Source organism: Montipora capricornis, chromosome 14 (genome assembly GCF_036669925.1).
Source record: "Montipora capricornis isolate CH-2021 chromosome 14, ASM3666992v2, whole genome shotgun sequence".
Taxonomy (NCBI): domain Eukaryota; kingdom Metazoa; phylum Cnidaria; class Anthozoa; order Scleractinia; family Acroporidae; genus Montipora; species Montipora capricornis.
Genome location: NC_090896.1, coordinates 10202805 through 10225304, shown reverse-complemented (window position 1 = coordinate 10225304; position 22500 = coordinate 10202805). Strand labels below are relative to the sequence as shown.

The 22500-nt window shown below is 41.4% G+C and overlaps 1 protein-coding gene across 2 annotated transcripts in view; it reads left to right on the top strand.

Annotated features, from left to right (window-relative positions):
• The window catches only part of LOC138032379 (neuronal acetylcholine receptor subunit alpha-2-like), a 28231-nt gene extending 17268 nt beyond the window's left edge, over positions 1–10963 (top strand). For both annotated transcript variants that reach the window (XM_068880048.1, XM_068880047.1), the window contains exons 2-9: positions 450–586; positions 2229–2273; positions 3366–3475; positions 3697–3932; positions 4788–5100; positions 6200–6311; positions 8380–8467; positions 9530–10963. In XM_068880048.1, the coding sequence (XP_068736149.1) occupies positions 584–586; positions 2229–2273; positions 3366–3475; positions 3697–3932; positions 4788–5100; positions 6200–6311; positions 8380–8467; positions 9530–9813 (1191 nt within the window). In that variant the 5' untranslated portion in view covers positions 450–583 and the 3' untranslated portion in view covers positions 9814–10963. The remainder of the gene's footprint in view (positions 1–449; positions 587–2228; positions 2274–3365; positions 3476–3696; positions 3933–4787; positions 5101–6199; positions 6312–8379; positions 8468–9529) is intronic.
• Positions 10964–22500: the final 11537 nt, after the last annotated feature.

Genomic DNA, 22500 nt, shown 5'->3' with positions numbered 1-22500 from the left:
ATAAAAAGTTTCATTTCATTTTTTTTCAAATTTTCTTTACAACGTTTTCAAGTTCAGATGGCTTAACTTCTAGCAATAGACAAACCATCCAGAAACATTATTTGGAGAAACTGCGTTAAAAACAAGACAGCGGAAAAAAATGCCACCGTGTGCTCATTTTAATTTCTTACTGGATCTTGACGTGTGTCACTTTCATTCTTGCAATATTTGTGAAGAACGGCAGAGAAAAATATAAAACGCACGAGCAGAGCTATGGTTACTCGAACTTTTACTTGAAAATCTCGTGTGGAAAGTTCGGGACACCGTGGAACATATCTCAAAGTCCCCATTAAAACGTTTTTCTCCCGCGTAGTGTTAATTTTCTATGTTTGTTTGCTGTAAGATAATTTTAACGTATTGAGCTTTCTCAAGCGAATAGTTATGACAGTTATTCTCCTATCTTTTCTTAGCAAATTGCTTCCGTGAGAGAGAATTGGTGGAGAAGCTACTGGAAAATTATCACACGGGCCTACGGCCAATCATTGGAAACAGTTCACAACCGACTCGGGTTAATATTAGCATCAAACTAGTGCAGATATTTGAGATGGTAAGCACGATAGGCACGTCCAGCGTGCAGAGTAAGTCTAAACCTGACATGCGAGGGATGCTTCAAAGCGAACCAAAATTCAAGCATTATGGTTGCTAAAACATATCTTTTTGTTGTAACAAACATATTGCACCATTTTCGATAGGACATTTCACTTTTTATTATGCTTTTCCCGTCCTACCCAAAGCCAGGGAAAAGCGCCCTCGGGTACGAGGTTGGCGTCAGGCCCGTTTTCACGGTGAAATAAGCGCTCTTGTACTTGCGTTTGTGCTAACGTCGCTAGTGAATACCAGGCGTAAGGGGTCTTTGTTTATTACCGATTTAACGTCACAAATTGTTTTATATTCGAGCTTTGAAAAAACGTAAGGCATTCATTTGCAAAGCAGTTTGGAAGAACGTTAACGGGAAAGTACAAAGTCACTCACAGCTCTGTCGTTAGTCCACGCGGGTCGCGTCTTGTTTATGACTGCAAAACCGGATACGTCACAGAAAGAGCCACATTTCGATGCAAAAATGGTAAAATGTGTTTGCTGTTGATGTCAACTTTGATCTATTAAAGAATGTATTCGAGTTTAGGTGCATATGAACCGTATTTCAAAGAAGACTTTTTTTCCCTCTGGAATTGTTAATTCTTATCAAACTGCAAATCTGAGATTTTATTATGCTAGTTGTCCTTCGAAGGGAATTATGATGAACTTTATTTCAGTGTCAAGTGTATCTAACGCTGGAGCCCTAATTCGGGACACTGTGCAAGAATCTTATCAACTCTTATCTTATCACATCGTAGGTTGGTTTTTGAGGAGAGGGGGAAACCCGGAAATGTTACCCGGAGAAAAAACCTCTCGAAGCAGAGTAGAGAACCAACAAACTCAACCCAAATATGGCGCCGGGTCTGTGAATCAAACCCAGGCCACATTGGTGGGAGGCGAGTGCTCTCACCACTGCACGTACTATCCCAAAGCAGGGTTTTGGACAGATTTGTAAAGTAGTTGACATAGTTCTAAAAGCACCGGACGTGACATTTTTTGCAAGGCACCTTGCGAGCGCCGAAGGCGCGAGCTACCTTGAGGGGCCCGGGGGGCATCCAGAATTGTTTTTAATAGAACACTCACAAACGCGGTTTCCAGGGAACCCAACAATCAGTTTTCCTGGCACGGCTGGAGTTCGCTCAAATTCTCTTTAAAAAGTAATTTTAAAACTATTATAATAAAAAGTAACAAACCCCTCAAATACGACTAGAACGAAACGTCCGGCCTCCGGCCTCAAACGAAAACCCCGCCGAAGTGTAGAAGGAATCGAGTAACAAATAGTTCCGTTTTTAAAATACATCTCTTTCATTTATTCACCTGGCGTAAATTAACTTCAGGCATCTCTCTCATAAGGATAACTTTGCCTTTTTTTTTCCTGAGCTTAAAAATTTTCTTAATAATGTTGGGCCACATTTGCTGCTGGAGGGAAAAACATTTTTGTTGGGCTCGCAAGATTTTTTCTTGCACTCAGAGTGGATTGAATGCATTAAATTTTGCTTTGATTCATGATCGCCTCGTTTAATTGATCTCTACATTGATACAAGGCAGAGTTGGGAAAATAGCTGGGAATGCTTTTAACTTTGCCCTAAATTCTCGGTATGATTTTTACACAGGACGTCAAAAAACAAGTCGTAATTACTAGCGTTTGGTTGAAGCAGGTAACTTAAGCCCGTTGGTAAGATAATGCAAAATGATCTTTTATTACACATAACATGAGAATTTTATTCCATAAAGCTCATTTGTACAAATCTATACGCTTTATTTTCACATGTGAAAAAGACCTATACAGCCAATCAGAATGGCGTACAGCTATTTCACATGTGAAAGTATAACCAATCAGCGATAGCGTAAAGGCGTTTCCATGCCAATCACTCGTGCATCTCGTGCAAATCGTGCAAATCGTGCAAATCGTACTTTGTTATTGAATTAAATTAAATTTGCATTTGGTTCTATTGTTAGTGAGTTTTTGTTTCTAATTCGCGTTCAGAAAACTATTTTAATGAAAATTCTCATGTTATGTGTAATAAAGAGTTTACGACATAGAAAGTGCTTTGTACGGGGTTTTATTCACTCGTTGTTTGTGTCAAAAACCCTCACTCGCTCGTTCCTCGCTCGTTCGGGTTTTTGACACAAACAACTCGTGCATAAAACCCCGTACGCCGCACTTTCTATGAAGTAAACTATTTAAACTATATATTTGAATTACCTGTCCATTATATGGAACTGCAGAATATCCAGTCACTATTATGTTCTTTTAGCGGCATTCTCTAAAGAACGAGGAATATAAAAATACAAGTACACTCCAGTAACATACAACTACGGGCGCGTTCGATTGACCGTATTCCGAAATAGGAATACATGGACTAGAAGTTAGAAATCCTTCGTTTTTGCGGAGGTTGACATTAAAATTATCAAACACTTGCTAAAGTGCTATTTTAAACATATCTTCATTATCCGCCAGACATACCGTTATAAATAATCACTCCACGTACGCGTATTCTTATTCCGGAATAGGGTCAATCGAACGCACCCTCAGTGGCGGAGTATTCTGCAGTTTAGACCGAATCGTAAGTAGAAGAAGATTCCAAAGTGTAAGGGTGGCACAGCTGAACGATCTATCGCTCAAGGTCATCTTGGATCTCGTGTTTATTGTTCATAAAATTCCAGGAACATGATTGCTTCGAAGATTATTCTTTCCTTCAAGACACATTAATTCAATTTCTTACACTTGGTATTTTCGATATTGGCAGGCCTGGTTTGACCCAGCTTTGCAATGGAACCAATCAAAACATGGCTGGATTGAAGAGATCAGTTTATCTCCTGATGATGTCTGGGTGCCAGATACAGTTCTCCTAAACAAGTAACCCTAAAATCTGAAAACAAAATTTATCGATTTGTATGCGCACGAAGCACTCGTGGCGGTTGTTAATTGTTTTGTTTAAATTTACTTGTTAGTTGTCTTATAGACTTTGATCTCAGTTTGCTCGTGCTAGTTCGATCTTTGATTGTTTTAGCACGTTTTTTTATATTTGATATTCGCGGTTTTCAAAACGGTTTGTGTTATTCCATCCTGCATTGTAGCGCGGAGACCAACAAAATGGGGAAGCCTGTGGGAATGAAAAATCCCCTTCTCGTGACTTCCCATGGCACAGTCCGCTGGTTGGCGCCCGTCATTCTCAAGAGTTCCTGCAAACTCAATGTTCGCTATTTTCCCTTCGACGAACAATTTTGTAGACTCAAGTTCGCATCTTGGACGTACAGCAGAAGTACAATCAAGTTGCAGCCTGAGGAAACTGACATACTTCAGAATTACACAGGTAAATGCAAAAAATTTAATGAGCTAAAACGCAAGTTTGATCTTATTATCTTCCCAAGGCTTTTAAATGAGGCAATCCTGGCGACCACGTTGATCGATAACCCCAGAGTCGCCTCAAGCTCTCGAAATGGCGTCACCGACGAGCCGCCATATTGAAAGCCGAAAAGACCCTAGGACGAGACCAAAATGAATAGATAAATGGTGAGGTCTGTGCGCAACTTTTAAAGAAATCCTCGTTAACACAGCATCGTTGAACCACTAGTGATTGATTGTGAAAATGAGCTGTATGTACAAGTAGATAAACGAAAAGGAATATCATGCGTGGTTTTCGCAGATCCCAGTGGTGACCCAGAATCTTTCAAAGAAATTGAATGTATGCTCGCTTCAACTCTTTTGCGTTTATTCATTGGTGAATATGTACATTCCGTTTTAGGGCTTCCCATGTAGGAGCACACCAAGGGGACCCTTTGTCGCCCATACTTGGCCTAGGATTCAATTCTTTCCAGAGTTGATTTATTTGTAGAACGCTTCCCTTGGGAGATTCAGCACACCCATTGTTGTAAAAGCCAATCTCCCTTCGGAGATTTAACACACCAACTGTTGTAAATGCCAGGCCAAGCTATCTCAGCGTCAAGGATAATATAATATTTTCGCGGGAAAAATCTGTTTCTAAAAATAAATTTTTCCCCGGAAAGGATTGTCTCAAGAATTTAGTGGAGATATACTCTCCCCTTGATGAGCTCCCAACAGAAGTGATTTTCAGCCCTTTACACACATGTGAAGGAAAAAAAAAGAAAAAAAAAAAGAACAATTTAGTTCTGTGAATCACAAACACGATGAATACGTTTCATTTCAGAGAGTGGAGAGTGGAACCTAGAAAGCGTTTATGCCCTGACGTCATCAAGCAGAGCAACTCACATACACACCGAAGGCAAGTCGGCAGTAACGTACGTCATACACATACGTCGAAAGGTTTTCTATTACTTCTTCTACCTCATCGCTCCATGCATGATGACGTCATTTATGACATTGATCCTGTTCACCCTACCCCCTGAGAGTGGGGAGCGTATGGTAGTGGGAGTAACAATTCTCTTGTCACTGATTGTGTTCTATTTGTTGGCTTCCACTCACATTCCTGAGACCTCAGAGGTGCTACCGTTAATCGGAAGGTAAGGGATGGGTTATAGTAAACGCCTTTATTACTCTTCTTATTAGTCACCTGCATCGAGATCATGCGATTCTCTTTACAGCGGCTTAGACTGACGTCACGCAATCCAAACCGTTGCGTGACCTTGGAAACAGCAGATCGGCGAGATGTAAAGGAGACAATTATTGTTGTAAAACAGCGATGGAAATTTTAGCGCGAAGAGTTTCATTGTAATAATTGAAGCAAATTCATATAGGTTTGCACAAGATTTTTCTCCTAGTTTTGAACGTTTGTAAATTACAGTTTTTCAAAACCAACGAATCGAGAGAATACTTAAAGAGGCACTGTCATGAGCTGCGCATGCTCGAGTTTGTTCGCTCTCGCGCTCACGGAAAATTCTAGCCTCCATTATGGATTCACGCGTGAGTCACGTATATTCGCAGCTAATGAATTCTATGTCAACGATAGCGCTCCGAATTTAATATTTACCTGTCAGGAAGAACTTTCCGGATCAATTAACTTTTGTAAATGCGAAAGTGCTTGCCGTACAAAGCGAAATTACTGTCGCTGCACGCTTCGTAGCCAGCATCGAATTTAGCTTGCAGCCAGGCGTGAAAAAATCTTTGCTTGAGATAAATACGCTTGTGCGTGTTATTCCACTCCTTCAGGTATTCTTTGCGATCCGTTAAAGCCTTCCTTATTCTCCCGGAGTTTCTCCTTAGTCCACCATGGCCCTCCCCAGTGGAGGCCATTTTGAATTTGTCGATTCAACTTGAAAAAGTTAACCTAACACTTTTCAACTTTTCACAAGACGCTAGCGCATGCGCAACTCATGACAGTGTTCCTTTAAGGCACTTTCGATAGGCGCTATATGATGTATGCCCTCGATCATCCACAAACCGTGGATTTTTTGGTGAACCTAGAGAACAGGCTCTAAATCCATCACAAAATCAGCTTTAACAAGACAGTAGGTTTAGGATTTCATCTCGGGTACGTCGGTGAAAGACGAGTCCCCTGTCATAGCATCAACGCCGTTCTCTATTTTTAAATAATTGTCTCACTTTTTGTTGCTGCCTTTATTTGTCAGAAATCTCTTGTATTTTCCTTCCTTTATTCTTCAGATATTATGTTGCGACCATAATTGAAATCTCGTGCGCACTGATCTTAACATGTTGGGTGTTGAGATTTCATCATTACAACACATCGGTGGGAAAAGTTCCAAGCTGGGTCAAAGTAAGTGAGCACATTTGGAAAATTATTAAAATCGCGAGTGCATCTTTAAGCGCAGACGCGTTGAATAAAGGTTAAGGTCGAATCAAAATCGCGACTCCAAGAGTAAAGGAAAAGTTCGACTTCGAGGCCCCCGCCACGAGGAAACATGGTTACAGAAGCAAATGTTTCCCGTTTGCAGCACCAGAAAACATTTGTAACGGGAGCAAAAATGTTTCTAGTTTTCTTCAGAAACATCTCGCTTCCTCATCAAATGTTTCCTTTCTTGTGCACCTGGGAAACATTTCGGGAAATGTTTTTCTCTTTTTGTGGGAGCCTAGAAGTACCTGCACAAGCGCATTGAGCAAAACCTAATGCGCGCGCTTAGGACCGAATCAAAATTGAAACTCACACAGAACAGCGGGAGTGCGACTTTTAAGTACGTGTGTTCGGTTCTGAGCATGCGCATTGAGTAAAATCCTCAGGACCGAGTCGCATTCCTTGAAGTCAGCTACTAATTCATGAGGAAGTATTCACGTCCCATCTGAACAGTTTTGCGCATGCGTAAGACTCGCTAATCAATCAATCAATCAATCAATCTCTTGTTACCCACGTAACGTCCTAGGAGCTAAAAACACACACACTCACGCATGAAGATATCCCTCTCATGTAGTCTCTGGGACTTAAAATTGACAGTGATCCTTCCAACTTGCTTCCAAACAACATAGCAGAACTAAACATAGCCTCTCAAGAGGCCTCGCCTTTTTGAAATTAATCTCTGCAAATTGTATGTTCAACCTTGATCTTTAGCTGCACAATTGAAGGTTTCTAGCTTCTGGTCTTCAAAGCCTATTTTAATTGAGATGCACATGTAATATTCTTTATGACTATTGGAATGAATGAGAATTGTGAAATAAATGTCATATAGTAAGTTAATAAATGTTCTGTATCTAAATCACAGGGTGATAATTAGGGTAACATTTCAACTTACCGGGATTTGCTGGGGCTTATATGTGACCTGCATACTGAGTTTTCATTTGCTATCACCTTGATAATTCCCTGATTTAAGCCATGGCACTCGATTCATCCTATCTTTTCAACATATGCATGCGGTGGTGAGCTAGAAAGCTATGCTTTTCTGACCACCGCTCACTCCCTCGTGTGTAGCTATTATTTTAATATGTTATTTAACAATATTTTTATTCATAAAGGGTCCATCTCAACCAGTGTTCGCTTCGGGGGCACATGCGATTGGCGGCCATTTTCACTTGCATCGAAATTGCAGCCTGGCCTTCTGAAGATTTTCTGCCTTATAGCATTGATTTGAGGACGGGTCTGGTCTAATGTCATGTTTGCCCCCAAAACGTAATAGGTCGCCAAGGAATGAAAGAAAAAGAAAAAAACAAGATCATCATCTTTAATACTTAGAAAACCTTACCACTATCGTTGGCGACGATGAATTTTTGGCAACTGAATTTTTCGGAGGCAGTGTGGCCCAGTGGTTAGGGCGCTTGCCTTGAGATCCGGAGATCTCGGGTTCAAGACCCGCTCTGATCACTCGTTGAATTTGATCCTAGTAGTCCCTGGTTCAACTTCCCAGCTGCACTTGTAAATAGCCGACTGGTATGCCTCCGGCCAGTTGGGATTCTTAACAGTTGTTGTTGTTGTGTTCCGTTGTTTCGTTGATTGTGTTTCATTGGCCCTGAAAAGCCCCTATGGGGAGCGGTCAATTACGTATGTATTGTATTGTATCATGATGGGATTAAACTCCCTTTTTTGTGCACACGTGATCGATTGAACTACACTTATCACCCCCACTTATCCCGGATGAAAACGTTAACAAATTCCCACAATAGACACTGATTGATAGAGACCCTTTAAATAGTTAAAGTTCAAATCTGAACAATATCATGAAGTTTGAATCAACTGAACTGAAACAAATTACTTTTACCCCTGAAAAATCAATAAGATATGTGAAGCTTGATCTCGTTTATCCCCGCTTAGAGCCGGTTGTGACCTATCGAAATAATTACCATGTTGTATGACACTCATTTGAAAAACGCCATTTTGTTCATCACTGTTTGGTCCATAGGTTTATATCCTCGGTTATGTCGCCAAAGTAGTGCGTTATGAAGTCCCGGATGAAAATACAGCACCGACGGAACGCATCGAGGATGAGGGTGAGTAAAGCGAAGAATTTGGCAGGGGTCTCGGCAATTTCAAACCCAGTCTCTCTGTTTTCTTGCCTTACAGTGGGTTTGGTCCGGATGGAACAACTTGAGCTCCTTTTTAAAGTGCCCCTGTGATTAAAAAAAAAAAAAAAAAAAAAAAAAGACTTCCTGTTTTTCTTCAGAGTTTGAAAGTGTGTTTGCTTAACACCTCAGAGGATTGGATCCAGGCAAAAGTAACGTCAAAGGCTCAGTATCTTAAAATTTCACAGTGTGAATGCAGATTATTATATTATGCAAACTGAAATCCCAAAACTCCCGTGCTGCATGTTAATTTTACGGCGTACACATGCATTGCATTCTTAAAATAGTGAGCCTTTGACGTCATTTTCTCCTCGATCCAGCTCTCTCAAGATCTTAAGGTTAGTATTAGCGGACCTTTAAATAGGAAAATTCCAGTTAAAATAATCAGCTGTCTTTTTTTAATCAAGGCTTAAAACTTTTGTCGCTTAGTGTTTGAAATCCAAAGAAAACATAAGAATTGATTTTTTGGCCAAAGGGGCACTTTAAGGACGTTTGCGCCCATTGCTACTGCGCATCCTTACAGCGCACGCAAATTCAAAGGCCACGTCATGCATCGAGCCGTGGATCATGCACGAAACACAATAACGCCACGTTTTAAATGGTAAAAAAAATCAATACCAAAACCTGATGGGCTGCATTCCATCGCAAATCGAGACTCCTGTGTTATGGCCTTCTTTTCCCAGCTAATTCCTTGTAGAGCGGTTTTCAAATGAGTGTCGTAAAACCAAAACGTAAGTAATTACTTTGGCCAATCAAAAAGGGCGGAGAAATCCAGTAAATCAATCAATTCTAGGAGTAATTACACGTAGCAGACACAAAGCGCGGGAAAATGTACACGCGCGAGCCACGACTGGTTGTGGTTTCACTTCTGATTGGTTGAAAAAGTGGCGCGGCAACTTTGAACCAATCACGAGCTATGTAATGCAAAACCAAAGTAATTCGCTAATTACTTTCGACACTCAATTGAAAACCGCTCTATATGATTTTTAGAAGATAGAAATGCCACTGGGAATGCGGATGCAACGGAAAGCTCATTGACCCGTCGACGCCTTCCCAAAGAGCCTAGCGGCATCACCATGATGGCAAAGCAAGTACTGAGGAAACAAGAAAAGGATAACATCCAGGAAGAATGGCAACTGGCTGCGCGTGTTGTAAACAGGCTTTTCCTGATTTGCTATCTGATCGCTGTTGCGCTTTCCATATTTGGCATCTTTCTGGACGTGCCAGGAGTTTTAGTTTCCAGGCCCCTGCCACCGACCACAGACGATGAGTAGTCCCATCGATCGATTCCTTCGTCCACAGATACGCACTGTCACTTTTAATTTGTTCGCATAAAGCAACCTTTAGCCTCCCGGTTTCCGTTTCCCACTAACGCGAGTCTAAACCTTTGTAACATGTGCAGCACGCAGCACAAAAATTTTTCCTTAGTAAGTAAGTTATAATATTATTTTGTAGCGTTGACCTTGCTGTAGGCATAGTTAATATCCATTTGCTTGAAAGAAATCATCTTTCTTACTCAATTGTTCCAATCACCGGAAACCCTTTGATGACGAGGCCATTTCCGAGTTCGTGTCTGCCTCCTCTTCAAAGCGAGTCACAGTGTGAAGTTTTTGAGACGGTAATTAGTTCTACTTTACATATGAATGAAAACTAATTTTCAAAAGAAAGACTTCGCACTTAGACTCGCTTTGAAACGGAGGCCGACATGAACTCGGAGAGAGCCTATGGTGTATTGCGCCCGTGAAAAACGTCACAACTAGTCGCTAAGCAACCAAGAACCCTATTTTTAATGGGACCTAGAAGGCTCCCGATGTTATATTAATTAATAATAGGCCTTTAAACCGTTGGACGAGGGCGAATACGAGTACCAGTTTTCCGTACCAAGCATGCGCATAAGGTTTGGAGACTGACATTTGTCGAATTGCGCATGCTCAGAACGGATCTTCCGATCTAAAGGTACCTAATAATAGGTAATGTCGAAGGTATCTTTGCTATTGGACAGTGTTGCAAACTACAAACTTTCTCTTCCTTCGACTCTATATTTGGTGCACAGAACAATAGGAGAAAAATTCCTTTGGGAATTTGACCCTATCATAATGCAAAACATGAGCCATAATTTGCTATGGTTTTGTGCACCAACATGGCCGTCTCATCACGTGATTGAGAACCATCTATTCTATGTTGTGGTGAGAAGGGCATATGGGGTTTTCAAATTGAGGTAATTAGTATACAGCAAGAACAACAAGAGTCCTAAAATGGTCCCTTGAGGGGCACCACAATTTAAGGACAACACCGTAGTGAGCGGGACGACACAAACCAAAGATAGGCCTCATCGCGTATAGCGCAGTAATATAATTTAGGGTTAGGGTTAGGGCTAGGGCTTGCGCTCTCTTTAGGTCTAGGAAGACAACAGCATTGACCATACCAATGACTATAGTTGATAGCAGGCGTATGGTTGATAGCAACTAAACACGAGGAGAGTGGTTTGGAGTGTTTGCCCCGTTCTAGGACAGCTAAAGCCCATGGTATATTTTTAAGACATAAATGCGCGGCACATAGAGTACCGTCTGAATTTATGTTTGTTACCTCATATAATTCAAAATGCTGATTGCATAGATATTTCAGTCTTGTTCCTAAAACTTGATACGTTTTGGGGAGCATTCAATTCCACCAGAAGCTTCTCTTAAAAGTTTGGATAATTTCATGTAATGTTAGAATGGTGTGCGCACGCACTTCAAACCGACAGAAACTTTCAAGTTCACGCAATTTACCCTCTGTCACCCTCTGGGGGTCAGAAAAGGCTTCATCAAAGGCCAGGCCCCGGGGTTACTCAGAACTAACACTTCACTGAAAACCAAATTTGAAGAAAACAATGCACAATTTAAACAAAGAATACGTCAAATGCCCTCATCCGGAGTCAATCAGTTTTAAGCCGCTGTTACAGGTTGAAACTTTTCGCAACGGCGCTGCGAAGCAAGTGTCAGCAGGCGTTGTACTTTTTAACATGGTCGGTCTCATCAAACTTTTTGAACTTCCGTTGCGAGACAGGTTTCACGAAGTGGTTTTACACGATGAAAATCTTGTTTTTATCACCACTGCGGTCGTTGCGACAGTTGCAGAAGTACGTAGAAAGCGGTTCTCCTTTTCGAGAAACTTTACTCGCAACGGAAGTTCAAAAAGTTTCACGAAAACCGACCATGATGCACGGTGCAAAGCCTTGTGAACTTGTTTCGCAGCGCCGTTGCACGCAAGTTTCAGCTAAAAATTCCGAAGTGTAACAGCGGCTTTGAAAACAAAAAAAGCGCGCTAAAAGATTTTGCCATTTAGTACAGAATATTGCCCATCGTGCAGTGTCTAATCTCAAATAGATTTTAAACGACAACTGGGATGCTATAAAAAAACAGCCCTTGCTGAGAAATCTTTTTAAACCCTCCCCTTATTTCGTATAGAAAAGGGAGATGTTTGAAAGATGTACTCGTTAAAGCAAAACTCTGAGGGTCTTATAAATTCCTATCTTGATTAATAGGAATGGTGTTTGGCCACGCCATGCGAAGTGACCCCTGATGACTGACGTTTTATGACACCGGAAGTGTTTACAGACGAAAGTCAGGTCTGTCGCTAACCGGCCGGTTTCATCCGAGACTATGAGTTAAAGGCCTTGCACATAAATGTATTTGTGTGATATACTAAAACGATTATTTATAAACAACATAACTTGTCCCTATTTAAGTCAATCCTTTAGTTATTGCTTTAAGGATATCTAAGACATTTTGACGGCTTATATTGGCTTGCTTATTTGACGGTTGAGGGTAAAATTATTGCGTTCTTGACGGTTGACGGTTAAATGTTTAGCAATTTGACGGTTGACGGTTAACACCATTGACTGCACCCTCCGTCATGGTTACGGACATGTCATATCCCGCCTACTATTGTCACTGCGCATACGTTCTGCGCATCTCTAGATACTTGGGATTCCTATGTTTGATGCTTATTAATACAGCGATATTTTTGCGCGGTTTAAAATTATGCGGAGAAACTAGAACTTATTAAGTACTCTTAGTATCCAAAAGGAAAATTGGGAGTAACCATACATTTTTGAGAGATAAGTAAGCTTCAATTTGCAAAAGACGCCATACATTTCTTTGCATTTTAAAGCTCTTTACAAATATTGTTGATCAATTTTCTTCGAAAAATGCGTGCTTTACCCCAATTTTACGAACTTAATTTGCAAGCAAACGCTCTGGGCGGATGTAAACCTTAAAGGCATCGGAATTCCAGCGGCCAAGAGTGCGAATTTGTGAATCATAGAATCCTTAAGCTTTTTCAGCCGCATGCGATGCAGCTCCGATTCGAAAACTGTGACCTTTGTACCAACGGGTTTCAAGGCCACAGAATGACAAGCAACGTTGCAACTCAGTATTGAATTGATCGACCGTAATCGGTGCGAAACTTAAATGACAGAAAAGCGGACCGGGCGATTTCCACTTAGTACGAGATAATCTAAAATGGCCTGCACGGGACAAAACTGCGCGGGGAAGTCTTCTCGTGATATTAATATCTCAAAAGGGCGGTTGTTGACATTGTTTGTAATCGGAGATTACCAGCTTGAAGAAATGAGCTTTGCCGTCGGCAATTAAAAATCGTAACGCGCTAAATTGAAGAACGGTGGAAACAGAAAAGCCGAAGAGTTGTGAATCAAAGAGACCTTAGCTTACAAGTTCGTGCAAGACCAGGCGGGAGATTGGCGGAGTGGGAAATGTACCCTACCATTAAAATTGTTTAACATGCCTAGCGTCCTTATTTAAACGGATATGATGATGTGCCTTTTTGATGCCTTTGGTAAGGTCAATAAGACGACGTAGGAAAGCGCGGCCTGGAACGACGACAGAACACGCAAAGTTTAAAAGACCGATAAGGGACTGAAGCCCCCGAAGGGTAACTGTTCGACGTTTGTGAAATTGATGAAGCAACGTGCGACATTTTTTAAGCTTAGCAGGAGGTAATCTAGCCTCTTGAGAAACAGAATCAAGAGTAATACTCGCGAATTCAAGTGTGATCCTCGTCTCCATCGTCTTTTCATGAGAAATCGGCACTTCGAGATAATCGCACAGGCGGAGAAAATTCGCCAAATCGGCTTCGCATTTCTCTGCAGAAGGGGCCACTAATAAAAAATTATCTGGAATGTGTAAGACGGCTGACGCCCTTAATTTCTGCAACGAGAGCCACTCCAAAGCAGTGCTAAAGGTTTCAAAAATGGCGCACGAAGATAAGCAACCCATCGGGAGACAGCGATCGAAGTAATATTTATCCACCCATTTTATCCCAAGCAAGGAATAGTCTTGAGGATGTATAGAGATGATACGAAAGGCCGATTTTATGTCGGTTTTGGCCATGAAGCAGCCAACCCCCAAACGCTGAACAATTTTCACTGCCTGATTTATGGTGGCGTAATGAACAGTAGAACAGTCGTCGGAAATGTTGTCATGAACACGAGGGGTAGGATAAGTGTTGAATTAAGCGAACCTCGTTTGGTGTCTTTGGGAACTATGCCAATGGGCGAGGAGCGAAAATTAGGAAAAGGAGCTTTGGTAAAAGGTCCAACAATCCTGCCAGCATCAATTTCCTTTTGCAATTTAGAGATGACCAAATCCGGGTTTTGTAGGGCGCTTTTCAGATTAGGAGACTCGAACGGGGCGCGGTTGCCAATAAATTGTATGTGAAAGCCATAACGAAAGCCATGGACCAAATATCTACCCAAATTAGACACATAATCCTGGAGCAAAAATTCAAGTCGATCCACCTTTACGGGCGTGACCGTTCGGTAAGCTGAGCAGAATTGAGGACGCCGGATATCCCTGATTTAGGGGGTCCGTGGCGCGTGAGGTTCCCGGAAGCGGAACAGTGACTAGCGGGCTGTTTTGCCCCACATTTGCAGCAGATATGCTCGTAATTGCAGCCACTACAGGTTTTTCCGGCATGAAATGTCCAACAAATACCCTTGGGAAAGGTGCATGAACGAGAACGGGGTCGATTTTCATGGGTTGGGTTAGCCATTTCAGGGAGCTGAGAAGGACGTAACCGCTTTGAGCGACGAGAATTTGTACCCAACGTGCGTTTCTTGGGAGGCATAGCTGATGGTGAAAAAAGCTACCGGAAAGATAAACTAATTAAAAGGAGGCGTGAGCGCAAATGTTACCCACACTGGTTAGAAGTCAACTAAGAATCAACAGATGGCCCGCATCTGGTTAAACTGAGAAGCTGGGCTGTCGGAAAAATGAATCGGAGCAGGAATTCCTCAGAGGGGCGTATTGTAAAATGACCTGAATAAAAAATGACAACAGCGAGAGCGTGTGTGGTAGCGCAAAAACGTATCATAAAGCCGAGTTCCATAGCGGTGCGAGAAAAAACAGCAGCCGAGCGCATTGGACTCACCTAACCTACTCGGTGGTCGAAAGGATTGTACACCCGTATGGCTTTTGTAATTATCTCACAATAAATAACAACCAAAGCCGGTATAAGAAATAACATCGGGCACACTGTGCCATCAGGCGGATATCCGCACATGATATAAGAAGTTGTGAACAGCGTGGAATGTTGCAGCCAAAAAGTCAGCAACGTGTAATTCCAACTGAAGGCTGATTCATTAAAAATTATTTATTCATCGGCTTGGTGAACATAAACCGCAAGGAACTGGCGAACAAATAGCAAATCTTTTCAATAATGAGAGATTGCGATTGGTTAAATGCTCTCATTATGTAGGAAATGTAAGCATCTTAAAACGGCCCCTCTGAGGCTCCTAAAAAGTCGATAATGGCCGCGCGAGTTTAAATGAACGCCATCGCTGGAATAAAGGCTAACCTTGGTATTCCAAAACTCCCTGTGCCTCCAGTAAAAAGAGTACGGGAGTGGCTCTAGCAGGACCTTCAAGTACTTGACTAAATCGCGAACACGTTTATTATACGTAGGGCTCGATTCTCGATAAACAGTTTGGCAAACGCAAACACGTTTGACCTGAAAGCGGTCATGAAGTAAAGCGACTAAATCCTCAATAGCAGAAGCTATCGACAACGGGTCAGCGTGTACGAGATCGTTTGATCCCAGCTGTAAAATGACAATCTGGGGCAGAAAAGACTCAACCACTGGTAAATCAAACGCACGTGCCTTTGCAATAGTTCTACCGCCAACACCATGCCATTTAATTCCGCAGGCTTCAGCAATGAGAAAATTGGCGTTAAGGTCGGGATGAGAGGCAATAAAGTCCTTTAAACGGCGGATAAAGGAGTGGCCAAGAATCAATACCCGAGGTGGGGCCATGCCAAACGTTTAGGGAGAATAAAGCCCTCCAAAAAAGAACTTAAGCAGCATACAGCTTGCCTGGAAAATCTTGCTAATCCAAGTTTAGTCCGTGAAGGTACAGCTAAGAGCGCCAGTCACGAAGATTGCAATCCCTTAACTAGACCTAACCTTACTCCGCCCTTATCTATGATTGGCTCATTTTTCTGGCTGAATGCATCTATTTACCCGAGGAGGTCAAAGTCGACGACATAAATAGCATCATTCCTTACAGGAATAATGCCCCTTTTGAATTAGTAGGCACTGTCCTTAACTCTTTTCTTGTGCTTTACAACCGTTTAATTTTCAATAATTGTAATGATCTTTCGCTTGGAAAAACAAAGCGTTATAAAGCTAATGAACTATTAATTACCACTTAATAATATATAAACCTTGACCGTTTGGTCGTTGCAGCAAAAGGGAGTTTAGGGAGTTTAAGAAGCGACGACGGCTACGGCAACGACAACGTCAAAAAGCAGTAATACTATTGGTTGAAAGAACCAAAAAGATCGTGCTGCACGTGCAGCACGCATTTTTGAACATTTCTCTCCCGTACTCGTCAAAACTACTACATGAAATGACCAAATTTAAGGTTTTGACGACAACGTGGACAAACTACGGCGATTCTTTCAGTCTCACTCTTTACTTTAAATCCGTCCGTACCCATCCAGTTTTAAGACACTTCGCTCATACTTAATAATATAAACAAGATGGAATAATTATGAAATACTTAGAACAGCTGAAACTTAAATTTTGAAGTGACGTTTTCGTCGCCGTAGACGTCGTGGTTTCTTAAACTCCCTTTTAAGAAACGAAGACGGCTACGGCAACGACAACGCCAAAAAGTAGTAATATTATTGGTTAAAAGAACCAAAAATGATCGTGCTGCACGTGCGGCACGCATTTTTGAACATTTCTCTCCCGTACTCGTCAAAACTACTACTTGAAATGAACAAATTTAAGGTTTTGACGACAACGTGGACAAACTACAGTGAATCTTTCAGTCTCACTCTTTACTTCAAATCCGTCCGAACCAATCCAGTTTTAGGACCCTTCGCCCATATTGAATAATATAAACAAGATGGAATAATCATGAAATACTTCGAATAGCTCAAACTTATATTTTAAAGTGACGTTTTCGTCGCCGTAGCCGTCGTGGTTTCTTAACTCCCTAAAAAGAGTGATAGCGAGGTCAATACAGCTACGCCGAAGTTTGAGATTTTGCTAGAACGACCGAACGGTCAAGCTTATTAAGTTGTTCATTAGATGGCTAACAGAACGGTTTTAAAGAAGAAAAAAATAATTTCTATAACCAAATCGGCCCGTGGGCATTACGGGAGAGTAATACCCTAGGGCTTAAATTAGCTGCTCTTAGCTTGGCTAATCACAGCTCTCGTTATGTCGTCCAGAAACACAAGCCATATAATAAGAGGAGTTACTACTTTGATAAAATCTCTACATCGACTCAATCTGAACTCTTCAATCTCGTTGATGGGCTGTTCACCGTAAAGAACAAGATAATCCTGCCTACCCATACTGACCGGCATGAACTTGCGACACGATTCTGCACTTTCTTTGATTCTAAGATCTCTGATTTACTGGACGACTTAATGGCTTCTTCTGGCATTGGCGATTGTCATCGTTATGACAAGCAACCTACTCCATCAAGTTATGAGCTGAGTACCTTCAAGCCAGTGACATCTGGAAATGTTAAATCAGTCATTATGTCATCACGAACGAAGTCCTGCAGCTTGGACCCGATACCTACAGCCCTTGTAAAGAAGTGCATTGACGTCTTCGTTCGCCCTATCACTGCAATTATCAACTCATCACTTATGATTGGCGTATTCCCTTCGAATTTAAGCATGGCCTGGTCACCCCTATCATCAAAAAGAAAGATCTTGATCCTGAGCTTCTCAAGAATTATCGTCCCATTACAAACTTGTCCTTCTTATCGAAAACAACAGAACGTGTTGTATCTAATCAGCTACATCAGTATTTGCAAGTTAATGGACTCTATGCTCGAATGAAGTCTGCCTACAGGCCTAACCACAGTACAGAAACAGCATTACTCCGTGTCCATAATGACATCAGCTTGGCGTTAGACAACAACAATGACGTCATCCTCGTTTTGCTGGACCTGAGCTCTGCTTTCGAAATGGTTAATCATCAGATACTTCTCAAGAGACTCCAGGACCGTTATGGTATTTTTGGTACAGTTCTTGATTGGCTCAAATCTTACTTGAGTGAGTGCACGCAGTCTGTCAAGATTGGTGATGAGACGTCGGAACCGATCCGTTTAGCCCGAGGTGTACCACAGGGCTCTGTCCTCGGACCATCGTTGCTTTCTCTGTATGTTGCACCTATTGAAGACATTATTAAAAGCTATGGTCTCAACTGTGCTGTCTATGCTGATGATACACAGCCTTATGTGTATCGATTGAAAAATCTCTTTTACAGAGCGGTATTTCTAATCTTCAGAAATGCATTGAGGCTATCCTTGAATGGTTGGCAGATAACGAGTTAGTATGCAACGAATCGAAGACGGATGTCATACAGTTGTCCTCTCGATTTCAACAACACGACCTTCCTTCTGAGATCACCACTGGTAAATCAAACGTAGTGCTTGCGTCTTCAGTCCGTGATCTTGGTATAACACTAGACTGCCATCTTGACATCTCTGAAACGTGTTGGGCAAGTTAGAAGATATCTTGACAATGCAACCACGGAAAAACTCACCCATGCCCTGATTATATCTAAACTCGACCAGTGTAACAGCTTGTTATACTGGCTTCCAGATAAAGAAATCTCCAAGATTCAGCGAATTCAAAACTCCGCAGCAAGATTGGTTACACGAACCAAGAGGCAAGAACATATCACACCAGTATTGAGGAAACTTGCTTCCAATCAAGAAGTTGTCTGGCATTGAAACCTAGCATAACAGAAAATGACAGCCAGCTTGGCTGAATGGGTTGTACATGTAAGAATGTGACTGTCTATAATCATTGGAAATTTTCACTGGAGAGGAAACACTTATTGCAAAAGAAGAATGTCACTTGTTCTCAATTCAAAATACAATAATAAAAAGAATAAATTCCTTAAATATGATGTACATGTATTTCAGGAGTGCAAACAGTGGCAGCTGAAAGTTGGCCAATTACTCATTATGACCCACTTCAAGCAAAAAAAAAAAAAAAACCTATTGCTTGGTTTACAAGACCTGATGGGTGACTAAAGTATCGTGTGATATTGACAAGAGCAGATTAGTATAAAACCCAAACAAGAACCTAGTTACAAGTGACCCGGTAAATAAACACAGTACTATATTATGACTACAGGGCCCCCGCTCATATAGTCAGAAGAATTAATAATAGGTGTAATGAACTATGAAGGAATTCCCATACGTGGGCACAGCCAATGACTTGTTAGGGGCACCCAAGCCGCCAAAACCCGAAAGATGTGTGTAAGCACAAGGAAGTAAATGCAATGAAAAAGTCAGCTTGACAGAAGTACATGTAAACCAATAGACCATATTTGTATTCTCAGTATTGGACTGGAACTAGCTTGCAATGGAGGCTAATGCGGGGAAATCTTTTCAAATGCAAATACTTTTTAATACATTCCCCCGCATTAGCCTCCACTGCACACACACAAACCAACTTTCACTGTACTTAACTACAAGTAATTGTATGAAAAATTTAAATAGACATGACGACATGGCCCCTGCTCATGTAGACATACAGTAATGTGACCTATTAATTTAAATAGAAAAGAAGTAATAGTGGTTAAAATGCAACGTGAGAGGAGCAGTATACGGGTACAGCCAAGAATAACGTCTGAATGATGGGGATTGTATGGGGTAGCCTGGCCACCAGGACCATACTCCGACAGGGTTTAACAAAGCGAAAATGTAAAGCAAGCGACTGAGAGTCAGTGCTTTAATGTTCATGTTTCACCCTGGTTAAAGGGCAGTGATTAGTGTGACCGCCCTGCTACGAAAATCCCGAAAAAACCCCTGCGGGGAAAAAGAAGGGAACGTAGTCTTCCAGGACAATGCAGTCACACAAACCCTGAAGAGAGAGGCAATCACGCCCGAGCAGGTAGAAAGTATCTGAGTTACAATTTGGAGAATCGGTATGTCTAGATGACTTGCATTATCTTTAAGCATGAAAATGTGAAAGCTATATATATATATATATATATATACTGCATAGCATACAACGTATGTAAGAATAACAGGTAATTATTGGTAACGTTAACTAAGCTTGGTTATCCTTGCAATGGCGAAAATCTTGGTTATTCCAGGTAGATTCAGGTGATAATATCTTGGTATAAATAAACGCTTGGATGGCATCAGAACCAAGAAGAAACAAGAACTGAAAGACACTGGCAAAAATGTTAGTATCCAAAGCCAAAATCTGGTTGTGAATACAATTTAGAACATACACTGTAGACACAAGACCAGACAGTCAAATACCAACACATACATACATGTAACACACAAAAACCTGAGCGCATCGAGGTAAGCACGGCAGACAGTACACACATTGTCGCCCCTAACAAGTTGCAATACCCCTATGCTGCAAAATATATATGTTAAGTGGCAGACATATTGAAAACAACCTGTGGTTGGCACTGCAACAACACGCAAGTGCTCGAGACTGCACATTATAAACAACTCCAGCAAGAGGAGAGAAAACCACCATGACTGGCAATGCAACAGCCGATGGTGTAAATCAATAATGACAATGATTTTAATGCAGAAACACATTAGAAACTAAATGAAGATCAATGATATAAAATTGTACTGTCAAAAAATGTCATCAAAGAAAATACTGTTGACAAATGAGGGAAAATCAAGGGAAATATAAAACACAGGACAATAATACAATGTATTACAGTAATAAAGCAAAAACACATACAGCTGTAGGAATGAAATAAATATCAGTTATATAAAATTGAACGGTCAAAAAGCATCATAAAAGAAACATTTACTGGTAAATACATGTAAGCCATACACATTGAAAGAAAATACGAGCAACAAATGAGCAAAACTGAAGGTAAATATCACACAGGATCCATGTGTTGCCACCTGAATGCAATAATAGTGCTGAAGGTCTGAAGGAATTGTGGTGATAAAGGCATGGAATCCAGAACAAATACAATGCAGGCGGACACGGTCTGGTGTTGAGAGGTGTCAGCTGAGGCGGAGCCCGCTGACGCTTGGGTGGCATCGCAAGCAAGAACAAACAAGAACTGAAAGACACTGGAAAAAATGTTAATATCCAAAGCCAAAATCTGGTTGTGAATACAATTTACAACATGCATGTAGACACAAGACCAGACAGGCAAATACTCAGGCAAATACCAACACATACATGTACATGTAACACAGAAAAACAGGAGTGCAGCTGGGTAAGCATGGCAGACAGGACACACATTGTCGCCCCAACAAGTTGAAATACCCCTACGCTGCTAAATATATGATAAATGGCAGACATATTGAAAAACAACCTGCGGTTGGTGCTGGGACAACACACAAGTGTTCATGACTGCACATAAAAACTTGGACAATAAGAGGATAAAGTCCAACAAGACTGGCATTATAGGCAACAGTCAATGGTGTAATAAATAGTGATAACAATTATTGGAATAATGTAAATACAAACACACAACACAGAAAAACAGGAACGCAGCAGGGTAAGCATTGCAGACAGAACACACCTTGTCGCCGCAACAAGTTGCAATACCCTTAAGCTGCAAAAATATGATAAACTGCAGACATATTGAAAACAACTTGTGGTTGGCACTGCAACAACACACAAGTGCTCATGACTGCACGTAATAACTCCAATAAGAGGAGAAAAATGCCACCAAGACTGGCACAATAGGCAACAGCCAATGGTGTAATAAATAGTGATAACAATTATTGGAATAATGTAAATACAAACACATAACACAGAAAAACAGGAACGCAGCAGGGTAAGCATTGCAGACAGTACACACATTGTCGCCGCAACAAGTTGCAATACCCCTTAAGCTGTAAAAAATATGATAAACGGCAGACATATTGAAAACAACTTGCCGTTGGCACTGCAACAACACACAAGTGCTCATGACTGCACGTAACAAATCCAATAAGAGGAGAAAAATGCCACCAAGACTGGCACAATAGGCAACAGCCAATTTTGTAATAAATAGTGATAATAATTATTGGAATAATGTAAATACAAACACATAACACAGAAAAACAGGAACACAGTAGGGTAAGCATGGCAGACAGTACACACATTGTCGCCGCAACAACTTGCAATACCCCTTAAGCTGCAAAAATATGATAAAAGGCAGACATATTGAAAACAACTTGCCGTTGGCACTGCAACAACACACAAGTGCTCATGACTGCTCGGGGTGACCCGAAAACACTGACCCCCGGTCCATGGACCCCCCTACGGACCGGGTCCATGGACTGCCTTACGGACCTGTCCACGGACTATCTCTACGGACCCCCTCTACGGACCACCTCAAAATTAAAAAACACAGAATTAAAAATAAATAACTACTGAAAATTTGTTTATACCGGTTGTCTGGATAGACCACTCTTGCCGGTGAAATCTAGCCATTACTCT